General features: G+C 41.1%; 2 protein-coding genes across 2 annotated transcripts; one reads left to right on the forward strand and one right to left on the reverse strand.

Annotated features, from left to right (window-relative positions):
- Positions 1–1,431: 1,431 nt before the first annotated feature.
- ccdc22 (coiled-coil domain containing 22) lies at positions 1,432–9,091 on the reverse strand. The gene is made up of 16 exons (XM_052059666.1): positions 8,666–9,091; positions 8,098–8,275; positions 7,803–7,935; positions 7,226–7,332; positions 6,926–7,010; positions 6,321–6,490; positions 5,302–5,517; positions 5,067–5,225; positions 4,413–4,532; positions 4,226–4,342; positions 4,038–4,144; positions 3,781–3,883; positions 3,321–3,416; positions 3,024–3,083; positions 2,859–2,933; positions 1,432–2,195 (listed from the first exon to the last, which is right to left on the reverse strand). Exons 1-16 carry the CDS (start codon positions 8,713–8,715, stop codon positions 2,082–2,084), a joined length of 1,890 nt encoding a protein of 629 aa, XP_051915626.1. The 5' UTR covers positions 8,716–9,091; the 3' UTR covers positions 1,432–2,081.
- A 197-nt stretch (positions 9,092–9,288) lies between these two features.
- Positions 9,289–16,709, forward strand: tbc1d25 (TBC1 domain family, member 25). Its single transcript, XM_052056279.1, has 7 exons — positions 9,289–9,579; positions 10,541–10,650; positions 10,749–10,903; positions 11,444–11,571; positions 11,654–11,842; positions 12,254–12,529; positions 12,972–16,709. The coding sequence occupies exons 1-7, from the start codon at positions 9,535–9,537 to the stop codon at positions 14,616–14,618; spliced, it is 2,550 nt and encodes an 849-aa protein (XP_051912239.1). The 5' UTR covers positions 9,289–9,534; the 3' UTR covers positions 14,619–16,709.
- Positions 16,710–17,250: the final 541 nt, after the last annotated feature.

The raw sequence follows: 17,250 nt of genomic DNA on the forward strand, positions 1-17,250 counted from the left end.
TGCTTTTATAAAAGTTTTGAAATGATTTATCTTGGTCTCATTTTTTACAAGCCTGGCATTTTAACAGGGATGGAGCAAGACTGTTTTTAAAAAATCCATTGTATGTGCCTTTGATTGGCTGGCAACCAGTCCACGGTGTACCCCGCCTCTCCCCCAAGTCAGCTGGGATGGGCTCCAGCCATGCTCTCACCCATGACCCGAATGACGACAAGTGCTATAGAAGAGGACAAATGGACTTCTTGTCGATTTGATCCCTGTCACTGGTGATTACAGATTTTGTTTTGACGAATGTGGTCGCCACATTTGCATTAGTCTGCTCGCCCTGTATTTTGAGTTTTGCTTTTCCAAGCCTTCCTATGCAAACTCTTGACAGAATGCCCATAAAGCTGCGTCGGTGGTTTAAGCAGACGGCAAACCAAATCTAAAACTGGTAAGACGCGCCTCATTTTGAACTGCAGAAGAAAGCACTTGAACTTTTGCTGACCTGCCACATCAGCAATACCATACACTCCTTTTGAGATCAAAATAGCAAATGCTAACATCTGCCAGCCCTCTTCCAACCTGTTCATCTTCAGGCTGCTCGTTCTCCGCCCAGGGCTAAGTTTTTCATACCTCCGCTGTCCAGTCCTAAGTCTCCACTGGTCTGGCACACAGCCACACCGCTGGCCCCTGTCTGTAGCTCCAGTCTCTTCAGTGCTACAACCTCGGATTCTGGCTCCAGCTCCCTCTCCTGGCCCAACAACCGACTCTCAGTTTCCACTGTTCGAGCTGAGCATGTGGTTGGTTGCAAACGAGGGTCCAGGGCCTGTGCTGCAGTCGCCCAAGTACCAAATTCTTGTTCCTAAACTGCAGTACTGCACTCTGCGCGTTGTGCGGAGAGTGCAGATCTCAAACTGCTAGAGATCTAACAAGTTCCAAGGATGTATTTACATTTTTTTCAAAATTAAAACAGGTCTTAAAAATGTGTTCAAAAGCCTGTTATGTATTTAGATGGATCACTGATCATTTTACATGACTGTACTTCAATTTGAAATCATGCAGGTTGAAAGGTGAATCAATGGGCCTTAAAACACAAATATAGTTTAGGAAAAGTAAGCTATTGCTGAATCACCTCAACATTTGAAGGTTAGCTGGACAACAAGGATATGAGGACTTCTCATGACTAGCAGAGTGTGTTTACTTTCACCAGGACCTGACATGGTGTGAGTCAATATGGTACTCAGTAAACAGGTCTAAGCTCCTTAACACTATCGGTAATCTCAATTAGCCGCATGTCACTATTTCAACATACAGTACATGACTGTGATGTAATGCGAGCGCCATTCGTGCTGACTCAACCATTTCTGAACCTTAAAGTTTGGAGCAGAATCATGTGTGACGATGGCTGAATGTGTTTTTTGAGAACTGGTAATAAATGTCGAAAACACTTGATTTTTTTTAACAATAGATACAATTGTTTTTAATAATAGACCGAGATGACACATTCGAATTGCATTCATTCAACATTCAGTTCAAATACAGCTCATTCTGGAATTTACGAGAGTGCTTGTTGTATTAAAAAAAATGCAATCAAATGCATGTTATTTTCCCCCATTTTTTTTAACAATCATGACAACGGCCCTTGAACTAAGGAGGAAGGTTTGGCAGCACCTTTTGCTGTTGATCTTGATTTAGGTAAGAACTGGAATAGCAAATTGAAACAAGTGAGCGTAAGCATGATTGCTGGTGCCTGACTTTCATTAGCTCATTTAATAGATTTTTTAAAATTATTAGTATTTTTGTCTGAAGTTGTTTCAGTAACCAGTGTGTGTTTTGGAAACTCAGGCATGTTTAGCCGCAGATGTGAACAACATGAGAAATCAGGCATCGCGATCGTTATGACATATTAAAAATGCTTATTTAGTTACTGTGGTACAAATACCGTTTGAGCTTTTTGAAGAAAAGCAGCTCCCAATTACCACAGCAGGCGGGAAGTGTTCATGAACACTAATTCTTTCGGTCTAAGACCGATTTCAGTCATGTTCAGAGTAACAACAGTTGTTCTTTAGATTGGACATCATTGGACAGTAGGTAGCTCAGCGTCAGCCCTCTCTAACCTTGGCAGCAAGTGCAGAATTCTCTTGTCGAATAGCCTTGTAGTCTTCTAGAATCTTCTCCAGATTTGCCACAGTTTTGTTACCGTTTTCTGTGTCAATCTGTGGACAAATGGAAAAAAAACAAAAAACAATTGTTAAGAGAAGATATCCTTTATTTGTGCCACACTGGGGAAATTTACAGCCTCCAGCAGCAAGAATGTGGGTAGAAAGAAGAAAGATGAAAAAACAAACAAACACCGTTCAATTAAGTGCAATATAAATACAAAATGGATAAATCGCAGTGCTATTTACAATTGTTTTTCACATCACACACATCATTTAATTATTATTATTATTGTTGTTGTTATTTTTATTCAGCAGCCTGACGGCAGTCGGTAGGAACTAGCGTCGGTATCTCTCCTTCTTACAGCGCGGGTGTAACAGAACAAACTAAAGTAAGAGGAATTAGGACACAAAGGGGTAATGTACACTGCTCGATACACAGTATAACGAGTGCGGAGCCACCAGGACACAAGCCAGTTAAGTAGGAAAGGTGGAGGGGGCCGCAGGAATACAACAAACTGCAGAAAAGATGGCTTCTCTGAAGGAACGCATGCGGCATGACATGTTTGTCCAGGGCGCTTGTTGGCAATTTCTTTCCTGCGGCATGAGGCTCTGATGACCACACCTGTGCGACAGCCAATCCAGTATAGCCGCCCCCCCCCTCTTTCGTTTGAGTTGGGGGAAAACCACACACCACACACACACAATTCTTTTTCCTACCTGCTCTTCTAGATCTCGTATTTCTCTCAGGATTGTACCAGTGTCCTCGATGGTTTGGATCAATTGATTGCAGTTCTACACAAGAGAGGGAAACAGAAAAATATGATATTGCAAAGGAGTGTGGAAAAATAATTGCAGTAGAGGAAATTGAATGTTTAATTGTACTTCATGTAGGGCAGCCAGATACTTGTAGGATTTGCGGACCGACTCGTCTTTTTTGGCATCCTGCAAGTGGTAAAAAAATATATAAGTATTTTTCCAATTTATGCAAGTTAGCAAAAGAAACTAAAATGTGTCTTAAGATTTTACCAAGACAAAATGTTTAAATGTCTCAAACTGCTTCTTAAATTCCATTCTACACCTATTAGACATTGGAGTTTGGCATTTTGCTCCAAGTCATCACTAGACTTAAGACACGATTACTAACAAAAGCCCAGAAAAAGGAACACGTGTTTTAAGGACCTTAAAGACAAGCTCATCTGTCACAGCAAAAGTCCTGTCCAGTTTTCCTGTGAGGCTGTTGATCTCTTTTTGTAGTTCTTTCGTGTCAGACAAAATCTGTGAGGGGGAAAGGATGAAATGGGTTCACGTAGGAGGCAAGCATCATTACGTTCCTAAAATTGCCACACAAGAGAGAAACGACATTTGATCACTAAAATATTACTGAATCAATAAATCTAAAAAAAAATATCCCTCTTCCTTGTCAAAACTCAACCCCAATGTCACCGTGAATGCTGACATTAATTAAGAGCATCGGGCTTCTGGTCAGCATGAGAAGCTACGAGCATCATATCTTTTGAAGTCCACAAGCAACTCAAGCACACACTTAAAAGCACTTGAGAAGTTTGCACAAAGTTAGCCAATGAGAGCGCAACATTTTCGTTTGCTTTTCTTTAGAAAGATGTTGCCACCCAAATCTTACCTTAGTGATTTCCTCCTTCTGTTTCTTGATGTTACTCACAATCTCGAGAATCCTCTGTGTGTAAGCTGCCCGAGACACATCCTCGGGAAGGCTTTCTAACTCTGTGACCTATCATGAGGAAACGGCAATGCAAATAGAAAACTTTCGCATTTTCGTCACACAGTACGCAATCATAAAGTGAGTTGTTTTACTGCAAATAACACATCCAGTTGCAGAAAGAAATGTAGAGATTATATCAATATTTTTTTTATACTCAGATTACCAGCTGTTTGTGGATTTCCTCTTTTTTCTTGGCCTCCTCTGTTGACACGCGAATTTTGTCATGTAGAACCTTGATTTCAGACAGCTTTTTCGATGATTCCATCTGTGAAAAACGCAGATAAAAATAAGTATTGCACATCTTTTTGAATTCAATTATGACTATTATTTTCCTGTGCATACTTACATCCTGATTACTGCAGATTTCTTTAAGCCTTCGGTGTTCATCAATGAGTGGTGCCCGGTGTTTCTCCCACTGAGAGGCCAGATTCACCACCCGCTGAGCGCTGGCCTCCACCACAGCCTGCAGCAGAAGGCCGCGATCAATTGAAAGGCACTGGTGCTTTTGAAGAAATCTCACTAATCTCACTGACCTGAAGCTTCACTATGTTGTTCTCAGCATCTGGCAACAGATCAACGGTTTTCTTTTTCAGCTGGATTTTTTCTTCCAGCTCGTTGTTCTGCCGCTCTCGCTGCTTGAACTCATCCAGTACCTACACAGATAAATCCAGATGAGATATTTAGTCCGAAGGCCTGTTTATGGATTTCACTCTCCGAAACACAACACAAGTCCAATAATGTAACATTAGAACCAGACTCAAAATGCCCACTAATGTGATTTTGATCATGTTCCTCAGTCAGTGGCCACTACACAGAGTTAAGTCAGTTAAACATGTTTACAATTATTTTTCGATCTGGGAAACCCTCAAAGTGGATATGACTATTACAGAACAGGTAAGATATCTGAGTTATATGTCCAAAAGAAACCAGTACAAGGAGCAAATAATATATTTTGAATAACCCTCAAACTCCTTTAGAAGACGGACGGTATTGAAGATATCAACACTCATCTCCGTATTGAGTAAAAGAGGTTATATTATATGATGAATTATATTCTGACAGACAAAGTGGGAAAAAAAAACATGAGGCGTGCATTTCCTGTCATTATCGGTTGGATGACATCATTACATGATGAATCAATTAATAGATATTCGTTTCGGGGCAGAGAGTGAAGGGGTCGCTGCTACCTGAGCATTAGTGACACTCAGGTGCTTCAGTTCAGTAGTTAGTTGGTCCACATCACTGCATAGCTGCTGAAACTGTTGCTGCAAAGACGCTAGCTCCTCCTGCTGACTGTGGTGGTTATCATCTGTCCGCCGCACAGGGGATGGCGCTGCTTCCGTCTCCTGATCAAACACACACAAATGTTGAATAATTCTCCACCATTTGTTGTTTTTATTCTGCACCGCCAGGCGTACGCACTTGTGTAAAAGTGAACTTCTGGGAGTGAGTGAAGTGAGAGCCCTTCGTCAGGGTGTGGGCAGAAGCAGCAGACCCCCTGAAGGATTGCAGTATGTCAGACAAATCTGAGGTGGCGCCAAGACCACCAAAGGCACTTTCCGTGGGGGGAAGGGCAGCAGAGCGTAACTGCTCCTCAATACGTTTACGCAGCCGAGTCAGTTTTCGGGCTCTGAAGTCCTGGGTGAAAGGAGACAATTGTTGCAGTAAATATGAGTGCGTACAGGAAATGTTCATATTAAAACATTACCACCATGACGTCACACAAAATTCTGGAGGGTAAAAAACAACTTTTTCATATGGAAACACTCATGCACAAATCCATACATGTAATATGACCAAATGGGGAAAAAAACAGGGTAACTGGCTTGCAGTTTGAGTTTATTGCCATTGTTCATATGTCAGTCCAGAAGATGACATTCCATCTGATGTTCCTTGGGAGAAACTCAGACTAGTGGCTCTAATTTATATTTGATTTTAAAATAGACAAAATGTAAACTCAAACTAGACTAAACTCAGACTAGTTGCATAAGGCGTACTTTTTGACAGTGGAATGAATAACGTGAAATGGAGCTGATTTTGGTTAGCAGGCTAACCATTGTGTTTTGCTATATGACTCGAAGACAACCCAAGCAAACAAGTGTGACAAAATTACTTCCACAAACCTAATCATGGATGTTTTGTTTAGGGTCTGTCCCTTTCAAAGCGGCGACCGTGTCTTGCAATCTTAGCTGTACAACTATTTTACTATATCGGCTCGATTTATCCTCCTCACCCAAACATTCCGCCGGGTGAAGAAAATTTAAATTCAAGATTGCAGTACTCAATCCATTTCTGCCAACTGGAAGTACCCTGGCACCAATTGTTTAAAAAAATTATGAAAGGGTTTTAATAAAGCATGGGATCGCCATGTGGTCTGTAGTTGGGATCATGTTTCTACATGTTTTGACATATTTCAGTAGCAAGAAAAACAAATGATTTACCTGTGGAGTAAGACGAGACAGGAGCCCCTGACTGTTCCACTCATTGTACCATTCCTGCGCCGCACTGAGCTCGGCTGTGTGCTGCTCCAGTAAGGACGCTGCCACAGCGGCATTATGGGAGAGCTGAGCAGTCACAGGAGGAAGAAAATCTCGCTGGTAGTCTTTCACCTCTGAAATCGTGGTACATGCTTCAATTCAGTTGTAATACATGGTGAAATACAAATATCAAGAAATGTTAGGAAAGAGCACAGGTGAGCATTAATAAATTCCTTCTCAAAGTATGTAGCAAGTGGTGAATGCCAACATACCATCACAATCTTTAAGACAACCTTTATTTGTCACAGACTGGGGAAATGCACACAATAAAATGATGAGGGACCACAGGCGCACACTGCATTTTTGGTTCACTACGGTTGGATCATTTAAATTCCACTTTCAAGAAGATGAGATATTCAAATAGGCATTGACTATTTTATTTAAAAGTAAGTTTGAACCAAACGGCGTTTTTAGAGGTCAAAATAAAATTGATGTGTGGAACAAAATATGTCAGAAAAAAAGCCCACAGACAATTAATTATAAACCAGTCCTGACAAATTTCTGCCTACCTTTCAGTGATTTCTTCCCTGGATCTTTCATGCAGTAAGGTAAACTGAGGGGCTGCTTGTGGAAGCTGTGCATTACACCTAAACTCTATGGGCAGAAAAGCACACAGTCGACAATACAACATGCATGATTTCTTTAAAAAGGTTTTTTAAGTGATGGCACATTGTCTGAAAACCATTATAGTGGTGAACATAAAGTAGCAAGAATAAGAGTGTGCCCACTGCACTGATTCACCCTCTTGCCCACATCATAACTGCAAACCTGACAGTAATGTGCAATTTTATTTGTGTTTAAGAGTTTACTTGTGTTTCACCATGGAGTGGTAGCCTGCAGTTTGGAGGGAGCCAAGGTTCTACCAGCTGGGCTTTAATAGCAGCAGCAATAGCTCTCTGAAGAATGGCTGATTTGCCTGTAGGAAAAAAAATAGTCTGACTCCTTAAAATGTCAACAAAGCATTAAAATTATTAGCCATACCAAGAATGTGGACAAGTAGTCTAATAATGGCTGTTATGGAAATATATTCCTAAAATGGAACATATTATGAAAATTAGATTTTTTTTAAAATTGTTTGTCCTGGGAAATACAGTAATTAGTGTCCAGAGTGGCTGCCCACCCATCACATGTGAAATTAAACAACCAAGTAAATCTTTCGTGATCTGCCTATTTCTCAAAATCTGCATGTGAGCAAGCTGTTCTGCACTTCTACCCCAATGTAATATAACCGTGGAGGTAATTAACACAATGTTTCTCCACCAATGACTTGGCGGGTAGGCGGCCTTAGTGGTTGGCAACCTAGGATGGCCACTGGTGGCTTCACTCCTCCCGACGGCGAGTAAGCAGCATCGTTAGTCCATTCAAATACAAGTCAGTGTCCTGTACCTGTTGGCTGATCCGAGGCCTCAGCATTTTCTCTGGGCAGTTTCTCCACAAGGAACATGAGAAGGGAGCGAATCTCTGTCTCACTGCTGTACAAGAAGGTTTGATAACCTATTTCGCCTTTATAACCAATGTCCTGCAAACAAGTTTGGAATTTCATTATTAGGTCACATGTTCAGCGACAACAGCTTTTTGCCCCCCAAACACACATACCAAAAAAAAACCCTCTGTCCTTGCTCACTTAAAAAAAAAGAGTTGCTACACAAATCAGTAAGGGTGGTGTCATGGGTGCCGTTACCTGACATGCCTGTGCCAGGCTCATCCCCACCCTGAAGCGGGCAGACATGCCGGACGGGAGGGAGGTTGGCAGCGGGCTGCCCAACCCGGGATCGATCACCCGGATACATCTCACTACCGCCTCCACTATATGTTCACTGGTGAAGTCTTTGACACTACCAATCTCCTCACTCAGCTCTCTACAAGAAGCAGAACAAATGTATTGGAATGTGAACTGCAAACTAACAGTCATACATCCTTGTTTGATCATATGATGGCCATTACCCAGACACAGTCTGTCTGATTGACTGACAAAGTAAAATACTGTAAACGTTTTTGTTGCTAACAATTGACAACAAATATAAAACTTTATTCTCATGTCACCAATCACACTTCTATTCTACACCTTATTCTACATTTGATTAAAAAACGAAGTGAATAAATGCCATGTTTTTTTTCCTTGCCTGCTTTACGTTGTATTGTTTTAATGGTGGAGACTAGACAAATGGAACAGTAAATGTTCCCTGTGGGCGAATAAGGTATCTATCAATCCATCTGTCATTAACACACCAACGACAGCAAGTACTTACGTGCCGACTTGTTTTAGGGCGAGTATCAAGATTTTGTCAACTTCCTCCATGTCGGGTGCTTTAATTTAAGGCGCGGGATTCAAGTACTGCATCAAAAGCGTGCAGCTTGTTGACCAAGCAGTCAATGAGTCAAGTGTGACTTCTCCATGGTGGCCAAACAGCAGCAGAACAAGCCTCAATCGGCTAGCATTTAGCTACTTGTTTGCAAGCAGAATCTCGCCTCTCACGTTCTGTTCTCCGAGTGAAAAAAATGCATATTATTTATACTAAACAAATCTGCTCCTGCCCCAGTCTCAAATTAACAATTTTACGCGATGTCAAGTTCGATAATTTTGACAAGCGAATGCTTTCTTTCGTGGAAAAGTATAGAAAATAGTGTGATAATGAAAAAAAAGAAAGAAAAAAGTGGCTTCCTGGGAGATGAAGTATTTTGGGCCAAAGGATTATACAAGCAAGTGGGGGAAAATAACTACTTTTCCCAGCATGCATCAGCATCTCGGTCTCATGACTAAAGTTGCGGAATGGTTGCATGGAATTATTGAAACACTTTTGAGGGACTTTGAAAAAAATAGAAAAATCAAAGAGAGAGAGTAGTTTTGTCTCTCGTTAAGGGTGTTAAGCAAATAGGCTTCGACCCCCTTTTAGTTTTAAAGCAGTTCGATGTGAGTTTGGGAAAATTACACCAATATAGAAGATGACCAATAGATGGCAGTATTACAATGTGAAGGTCTTTTATGAACGGAACTCCGAAGAAGAACACCAGGGGAGTGATTCGGCTAACCTGATCATGTTATTGATCATTATATTGCTGTAGATGTGAGAAGGATATTTATCCACGAGCCACGTTGATCCAAAACCGAATTGTAAAGATGGCAAGCGACGAGGATAGAGGGGTAGTTCGGGTCAAAGTGAAGGTATGTCGGCTAGTTAGTGACAATCCTTCTGTTGCTGTGTGAAAATGTTTTTTTGGGCAGTCTACATTTTAATTCTCCATATACATATTGTGGGGCGTCGTCACGTGTAAACGGCATTCAATCATTCCAATTACATGTCAGAGACAGAGGTCGTGTCTATCATGATTTTATAGCGATCAACATTGTTGTCATCGCCGGCGTGCTTTGACATCATGTTATTTTGAGAAATCATTTGCATGTACACCTTAACATGCTTGACAACGTCTGTCCAATGTAAAAAAAAAAACATACGGCACGAATTACCACCCTGCTTGAGCACAAACGTCAAAGCAGTCCAGGATGACGTCACCTAGTACGCAAAACAACGCGTGTGTTCACCTGCGCTGTGCATCTCTTTGTAAAGTCAAATGAAGAAGCTGCAGCAGTATAATTATGAAGGCGTTTTTGGATGCCGAGCTAAATCTTTTTAGTTTTGGACGTCCAGTAAACAACCTTATCCCGTCTCTTCCATTATTATCACTCCAAAAACAAAAATATGTCCCAATCTCTTTTTCCCCCCATTTTCAACACGGCAGCCTTTTAGAAACTTGTTTTTCCACTACCTATTTCTAATGAGTTTCTTAAACAAAGACACTTATTGGAATTACAAATTGATATTGTCTATCAACACCAATGTTGTTACAAGATACTATGCAAATTAATCTTTTCAAAAATTCATTGCCTGCTTTTGTTTATACTTACAATAAAAGAAAGTGCCTCTTGTGCAATGCAGAATACTTTATTCATCCCTTTATCAACACTAAATTTAAAGCTACACAAACCGTGTTATGTTTCGTCAAAAAGTCTACAATTCCATTATGTACGACCTTACTTTTGTAGTTATGTTTCGCAGGATATTCATAAGTTTACATCCCTGTGATCTTTTGGTTATAAATTTGTGACGCACTCTAATGTATTTCAGAAATGTGATGGAGCACTTCCTGTGGAGTTTCGATCCTTTGCTGTTGATCCTCAAATTACATCATTGGAGGTGCTGCAGCATATTCTAATTAAAGCATTTGATTTGAATGGGTAAGTCTGGTCCCCATGACTAAAATGTTTGTGACTTGAAAAGTACCAAGTAAATCTGTTTGCAATATGCCAAAATGTTGCTTGTTTTCGTTAACCAGGAGGCGAAATTTTGAGATCAGTTATATGTCTCGAGGTGTCAGCGTTGCAGAGATGTACCTGACTTTAACATCTGATGGGGATTTGGATGTTGCATTTGCCAGTGCGGCCAAACCATATCTGCAACTCAAGATGGATGTGAAACCTTCAGAAGACAGTAAGAACACAAATAACAGCCCTCCACATCATTCCACTCACACATAAGGAAATGATAGATTTATGCATTTTACTTCAGCTTGAAATGCTTTCTGAAACGATACTAAGGTCAGAAATGTTTGGTGTTGAAATGTAACACACTCAGGCAAGCCTCTCTTCAGTCTTTCATGTTTGAAAATGTTGTATGCTGTTACTGTATATTGATGTTACGGTACCACGAGGGGGGTGACAGCAGGCTGATGATTCATTGCGTGTGTGAGAAAAGTTCCAGGAGTGATGTCACCAAAGATACATTTCGAGTTATCCTCGTCGATGTAATCAACTTCAGATTTTTGCAACCATTGAACTTTCATAAAACAAAGGAGATGGAACCCACCTAGGGCAGAACAAAGACTCTGTGTTGGGTACATCTGGACTGCTTGATTGACAAAAGTTACTCCGTATCAATCTTTTATGAAGTATTAAAATCAAATGTGGTAGATGTGTCGTCAGTGTTTGCTGCAAATGTATTAACGATGTTTCACTGTTGGTCCAATCTGAGGTCCTGTGATGGAGGACTGGGATATCATCAGCCCCAAAGATGTGATTGGCTCTGAGCAGCTCCTTGCAGAGAGGACCAGGTCCTTGGCAACTGCAGCACTTCCTTTCACCCAGTCTCTAATGTCTCAGGTACATTTTTAACCGAGCTTATCCTATAACTTGCATACGGTCCGTCTCCGTTCTCATATGGTTCTTATGCATTTGTATTTAGGTCGGCCGGACACTGACACGAGTCCAGCAGGCCTTCAGCTGGTCTTATGGGGAGGAAGTAAAGCCTTTCAAGCCCCCTTTGAGTGACACCGAGTTTCACAGTTATCTCAATGGTCAAGGACAGTTGACAAGACCAGAGGAACTAAGGCTGCGGATCTACCATGGTGGTGTTGAACCTTCACTGCGCAAGGTGTGGCTTCATTAATCTGCTAAAACATATAAGCAAAGACTTCCCAGTGCTCCTTCTTGCAAAGAATTTGGGGAAAATGTTCAACTCTTAACCTGCAAAAAAAAATGACTGTAATCGTATCAAAGGACCATTAAAATAGACCCGGTGACCAGGATGGATATTGTAGTGAAATTCTATTTTATGTTTTTAATACAATTACTGTTGCATAGACTTTGAATGTTGAGTTCAGTGCTACTGTCTTGGGAGCAGAGTTAACAATCTGAACTCGGGGGACATTTTTGGCTTGTTTGCAGGGCTTTTTAATTTTAGTCTAAGCCTCCATGGCCTTCATAACACGAAAGTCTCATTTTTTGGGAAATTGGATGGTTGTGTTGCATTCTTCTGAATGACATTTTCTTCTGTTGTTTTCAGGTTGTTTGGCGCTACCTCCTTAACGTCTATCCAGACGGACTAAGTGGACAGGAACGAATGGACTACATGAAGCGAAAGACGAGAGAGTACGACCAGTTGAAGAAAGAATGGACGGCCCACGTCAGTCACGAGGATCTTGAATTTATCCGGGGAAATGTACTCAAAGACGTTTTAAGGACAGACCGTGCCCATCCATACTACGCAGGCTCAGAAGACAGTCCACATTTGACCGCTCTCACAAACTTGCTTACTACTTTCGCCATCACTCACCCACAGGTGTTTGTTTATAGCATTATTGGGCGGGGGAGGGGGGCTTTACATTGAATGTGTCTATTTCGAATTCTGTAAATAATAATAAGACAGTTGCTGTTGGTTTCATCATTTAGGCTGGGGTTTTTTTTCTCATTTGATATATGGAGAAAAAAAAATCTGTTGATAATTTGATCCAAGACAATGTTTCCCCAAGAATTAAATCTGTATACACTCCAACCAAGGTTTGGAACCCAAACCATTTTAGGGGGGAAGAAAATCTGCATGTTAAATTTTAGCATGGATCAGATGAGGATGAGACTTGTTTAGACAAACATTCACAGGCAATTTTATTCAAAATTGAACTACCGCAATCCGTAGCTTCCATTTGAACAAAATTGACTATTTTTGATTGTTTCTGTGAATTGTTAATGCACATTCTGAACTTTGTGTATGGCTTGCTTTTCAGATATCGTACTGTCAAGGAATGAGTGACATCGCTTCTCCTATACTGGCTGTGATGGATAATGAAGCACATGCCTTCATTTGTTTTTGCGGCATTATGAAACGTTTGGAGGGCAACTTCCGGCCTGATGGACAGCTTATGTCCATTAAGTTCCAGCATCTAAAATTGCTTCTGCAGTACTCAGATTATGAATTCTACTCGTATCTGGTTTCCCGTGGAGCTGACGACCTTTTCTTTTGCTACCGCTGGTTACTTCTGGAGCTCAAGCGAGAGTTTGCCTTTGATGATGCGCTAAGAATGCTCGAGGTTATGTGGAGTTCGCTGCCCCCGGACCCGCCTGAAACTGAAGTGGAGCTGCTTGGACCACCAGTACAGACTGATAAAACACGTTTCGCTGACAGGGACTCGCCCAGTGGCAGTCGCCCTGGGCGTGACTGGCAAATAAAAGAGAAGCAACGTCGACAACATATGCTTCGGCCATCGAGAGAAGAAACCGATGTCGATTGGAATGCTGTCACGAAAGACTGTCAGAAAACTGGACCTGGTAGTGACAGACGCACACCTCAAGTGAGTGTGGGTCAGGCAGGTTTCGTGTCTCCTTCTGTTGAGGAGAGTTTTGGTGAGTTTAAATACTATGCTGCTCCAACTGAAAATAGCTTTGAGAAGAAGGATACGAAGCAGCAACAGGGCTTGACTGATGCGCGGTCATTGTCACGCATTCCAATTCGTCAGTCCACCACTGAGAGCGAGGAGGATCCCGAAGAACAAACGCCACTTATAAAATGCTACAGCAATGGCTTTTCACCAGGATCATCACCTCCTCTCCCGCCAATCTTCAACAGTAGCGCCGTTTCTCATTCGTCTTCAGTCTTACCTTCCGGTTGGTCACTTGCTCCATCTGACTCCGCCCCAACATTCGGTTTCACAACCAGCGGAAGAGAGGCCTTATCAAGAACTGTCCCAAAGGTCATCACATCTTCGGCACAATTGCTCAGGAGTACGGGGTTGAACTTGACAAGCCCTGCTGTAAAAACGTGTGCAACAGCTCATGCCCATGCTCAAAATCGATCTTTTCTCTCTTCACCAATTTTGCCTTTTGGAAGAGGTCCTTCACAGCCCGGCTCCAGGTCCTCCTCCAATAACCTTCTTTCTCCCAGCAACAAGCCCTCACCCACCACAGCTCCTCACATGGACACTTCCCCCAAACTGGAGAGCGGCATCAAACCGTGTTCTCTGCCGCCTCCCCAAGAGTTTGGAAAAGGCAATCCTTTCATGCTTTTTTTGTGCTTGTCCATCTTGCTGGAACACCGCGATCACATCATCAAAAACAGCCTGGATTACAATGAGCTCGCGATGCACTTTGATCGCCTCGTCCGGCGCCACAACTTGAGCAGAATCCTGCAGCGTGCCAAGGCCTTATTTGCAGACTACTTGCAGAGCGAAGTGTGGGACTCAGAGGAGGGGGACGAGGTTAGCTCAGACTCTCCAATATCAGCCACTGCTGCTCAGTACTCCCCACCTTTAACCATCTCTGCTCGCCCCATTTATAGCCCCTTATCATCTCCTCAGTCCTCATCTCGGAACTCAACCTACAACCTGACAACCACCATTCCTTCACCAACAGCTGAAGTCTCCCTTTCACAGATGTGATTTGCACAAGTATCCCTGACTTCACACCTCTCAGCAGCAAGGTGGCCCCGTAGTGGCGTGGACTATTTTAAACAGCCTCCCATTCCGGAATCGGGCACTTAAGTATCTTACATGCTTGATTATGTACAATATAGGAATGATTCCAGGACTGATCATAACATGTTATTTGTATTGCCGCCGCTTGGAGGTATTTGGAAAGAGCTTTTCCTGCATCCTTCAAAGTTTAGAATGCATGCACCCTGTCTTTTATTACCCCGTTTTTGACAGTGTGGCCCAGATAATCAATTTGAAATAACATTATTCCAGCCACTTCATGCATATCAACCGTTTTTCCGTCATTATGTGATGGTATTAAAATTCAAGTTATGTGTGAACAAAGAAAGAAAAATACAATAGTCCCCCAATAAAGTAATGTCATTAACCTGAAATAAGACAAAAAATGATCCTCTGTACAGGGAGCGGCTGCCCTTACAGTTTTTATTGAGAAAATAAAATCAGGCTAGCTTTTTAGCAATGTTAAAATTTGCTTTGTCTTCTGTCATATCATCACATTTATCTTACTTTGGCCATTTTTAAACTCAGCCTCCCTATGATTTATTATCTCTATTTTTAGGCTTTAATAGTGTTTTCTGAAGTGCTCGTGCATATTAATATGCACACAAAACAGTGTCCTTGATTTTTGTTTTCTCTCTGGGCTATACACGGAGATGGCGAAGCCTCAGTGGGCCGATGATGTCAAAGATTTTTTTTAAATAGATCCTAAGTATGTTGCCTTTATAAATTCACGACGACAAATGAATTCTTGCTTTTTAATGTGAAAGCCTACAACAAATGAATGAGAGAGGCTTTAAAGAAACTGTGCTCCATTTACTTCAAGATACTTTAATATGACTCAAAGCTAACTGGAATTGTATTTCTAATCGAGTCCCGGTGAATTATGATATACTGTAATAATGCTATTTATGAATAATTGGCAATTGACAGTATGTAATTATATGGTCCTCCATTTCAAGAGATGAAACAATTTTGCACTCGATTTATTTATTTTTTTAGTCGAATTGAACAAAATAACCACTTTTATGTGTCAATGTGTTATATAAGTTCTGTCACATATCGAAAGCTGCCAGCGAGGCTGCTAAAGGTTTGCGTCTCTCCAAGCCAATGTTTTGCTGTAGTTGCTTCTGTGTGATTAATAGTAAGACGCGTCATAGCATTTGATGCTGCATTATTAGAGAAGTGCCTCACTCTTGGGAGTCTGAAACATTCAAGTGTATTTTCATCTGTGCTAAAAATATCTCCTGCTATGATATAGAAACTGCTGCCCCTTGGGACGATTTAACAAATAACACCTGCTATGATTCGACAGTATTTCAAGTAACGGGGTAGTTCCATGAAGAAATTAGCCAGCCAAAAAGTTTGGGAATTGCTAGGACCAGTTGATGATGTGTGACCTGAGAATGAAACTACAATCTCTTAAAATACCATCAAAATGAAACAACACTTTTGTTCTTTTTTGCAGGGTTATTGTATGTCTTTTTGGTCAACTTTTTACTTGTATCTATCTGTCAGTGTATATCTTCAATAAGAAAGTATGATCTGCTTTTGTATCCTTGGGTTATAATATTGCTTGCTTTTTCTCATCAAGTAATGAACATTTTCATTGAGTCCACCCTATTGAACTCTTTCTTACACACAAAATGGAAACGTCTAGTATTTACTAGCGTCAACTTAAGTCCTGTTGATTGTCTGCCAGTTACCCCCCCCCCCCCCCCCCTTTATTAGTTTTGGAACTTCGAGCACATGACACTATATGCCAAAACTATGGGCTGTATTTATACACCTTTGAGCTGTTTTGCATTTAGATTATATGCACAACATTAAGGTCTGAGGGGCCTTTTTACACAAACAGCTACTTGAATTAATGTATTTTTCAGAAGTGTGCTTTTTTTGGTAACGTTTCTTTTTATTATTATTATTTTGAGGCCTTTGTTTTTCTTAATTTGAATGTTCTTTGTCATTATTATGCTAACATTTGCTCTTGCCTTCCAACCCTTCCATGTATCATTAGCATAATAAATATTTTAAAGGGTACCTGACTGGACCGTGAGCCAGTGATGTGTGCGTTTTGTTATTTTAAAAAAAATCTAGGTACAGTACATAATTGCAAGGCAGTTATACTTTTTACCTATATATACATACAATTGCTTAATTGGCACGAATAAATGCTCTGTAACTCATGGTGAAAATGCTTTACATTGCTGCCCAGTTCAATAAAAACATACATATATTGCTATCATAATTGTTACTTCCAAAAGAAGTACTGTATACCACTTTGTTGTCTGTAAAATGTTGTCAATGTTTTCTTAGCATATAGACCCGAGCCAATGCTCCTGATCAAAATCTGTATTTGATTTTTCAGACAGGTTTTCGACTCCTTCCTTGTGTCATGGTGTCTCATTTTGTGATGGTGTATTCAGATTCCAGATTCCAACTTCAACTGAGGCGTTGTCTTTAATTGTTGTCACTCTGCAAAGTACGGCTATATTTCAGTGCATGATCCAGCCTGAGTTTTATAATGTTGGTTTGGGCTTCATGCCAGAGGCCTTTGGTCAACCTCGAGTGAAGGGTGGAC

The sequence above is a fragment of the Hippocampus zosterae genome, chromosome 2 (assembly GCF_025434085.1).
Source record: "Hippocampus zosterae strain Florida chromosome 2, ASM2543408v3, whole genome shotgun sequence".
Lineage (NCBI taxonomy): Eukaryota > Metazoa > Chordata > Actinopteri > Syngnathiformes > Syngnathidae > Hippocampus > Hippocampus zosterae.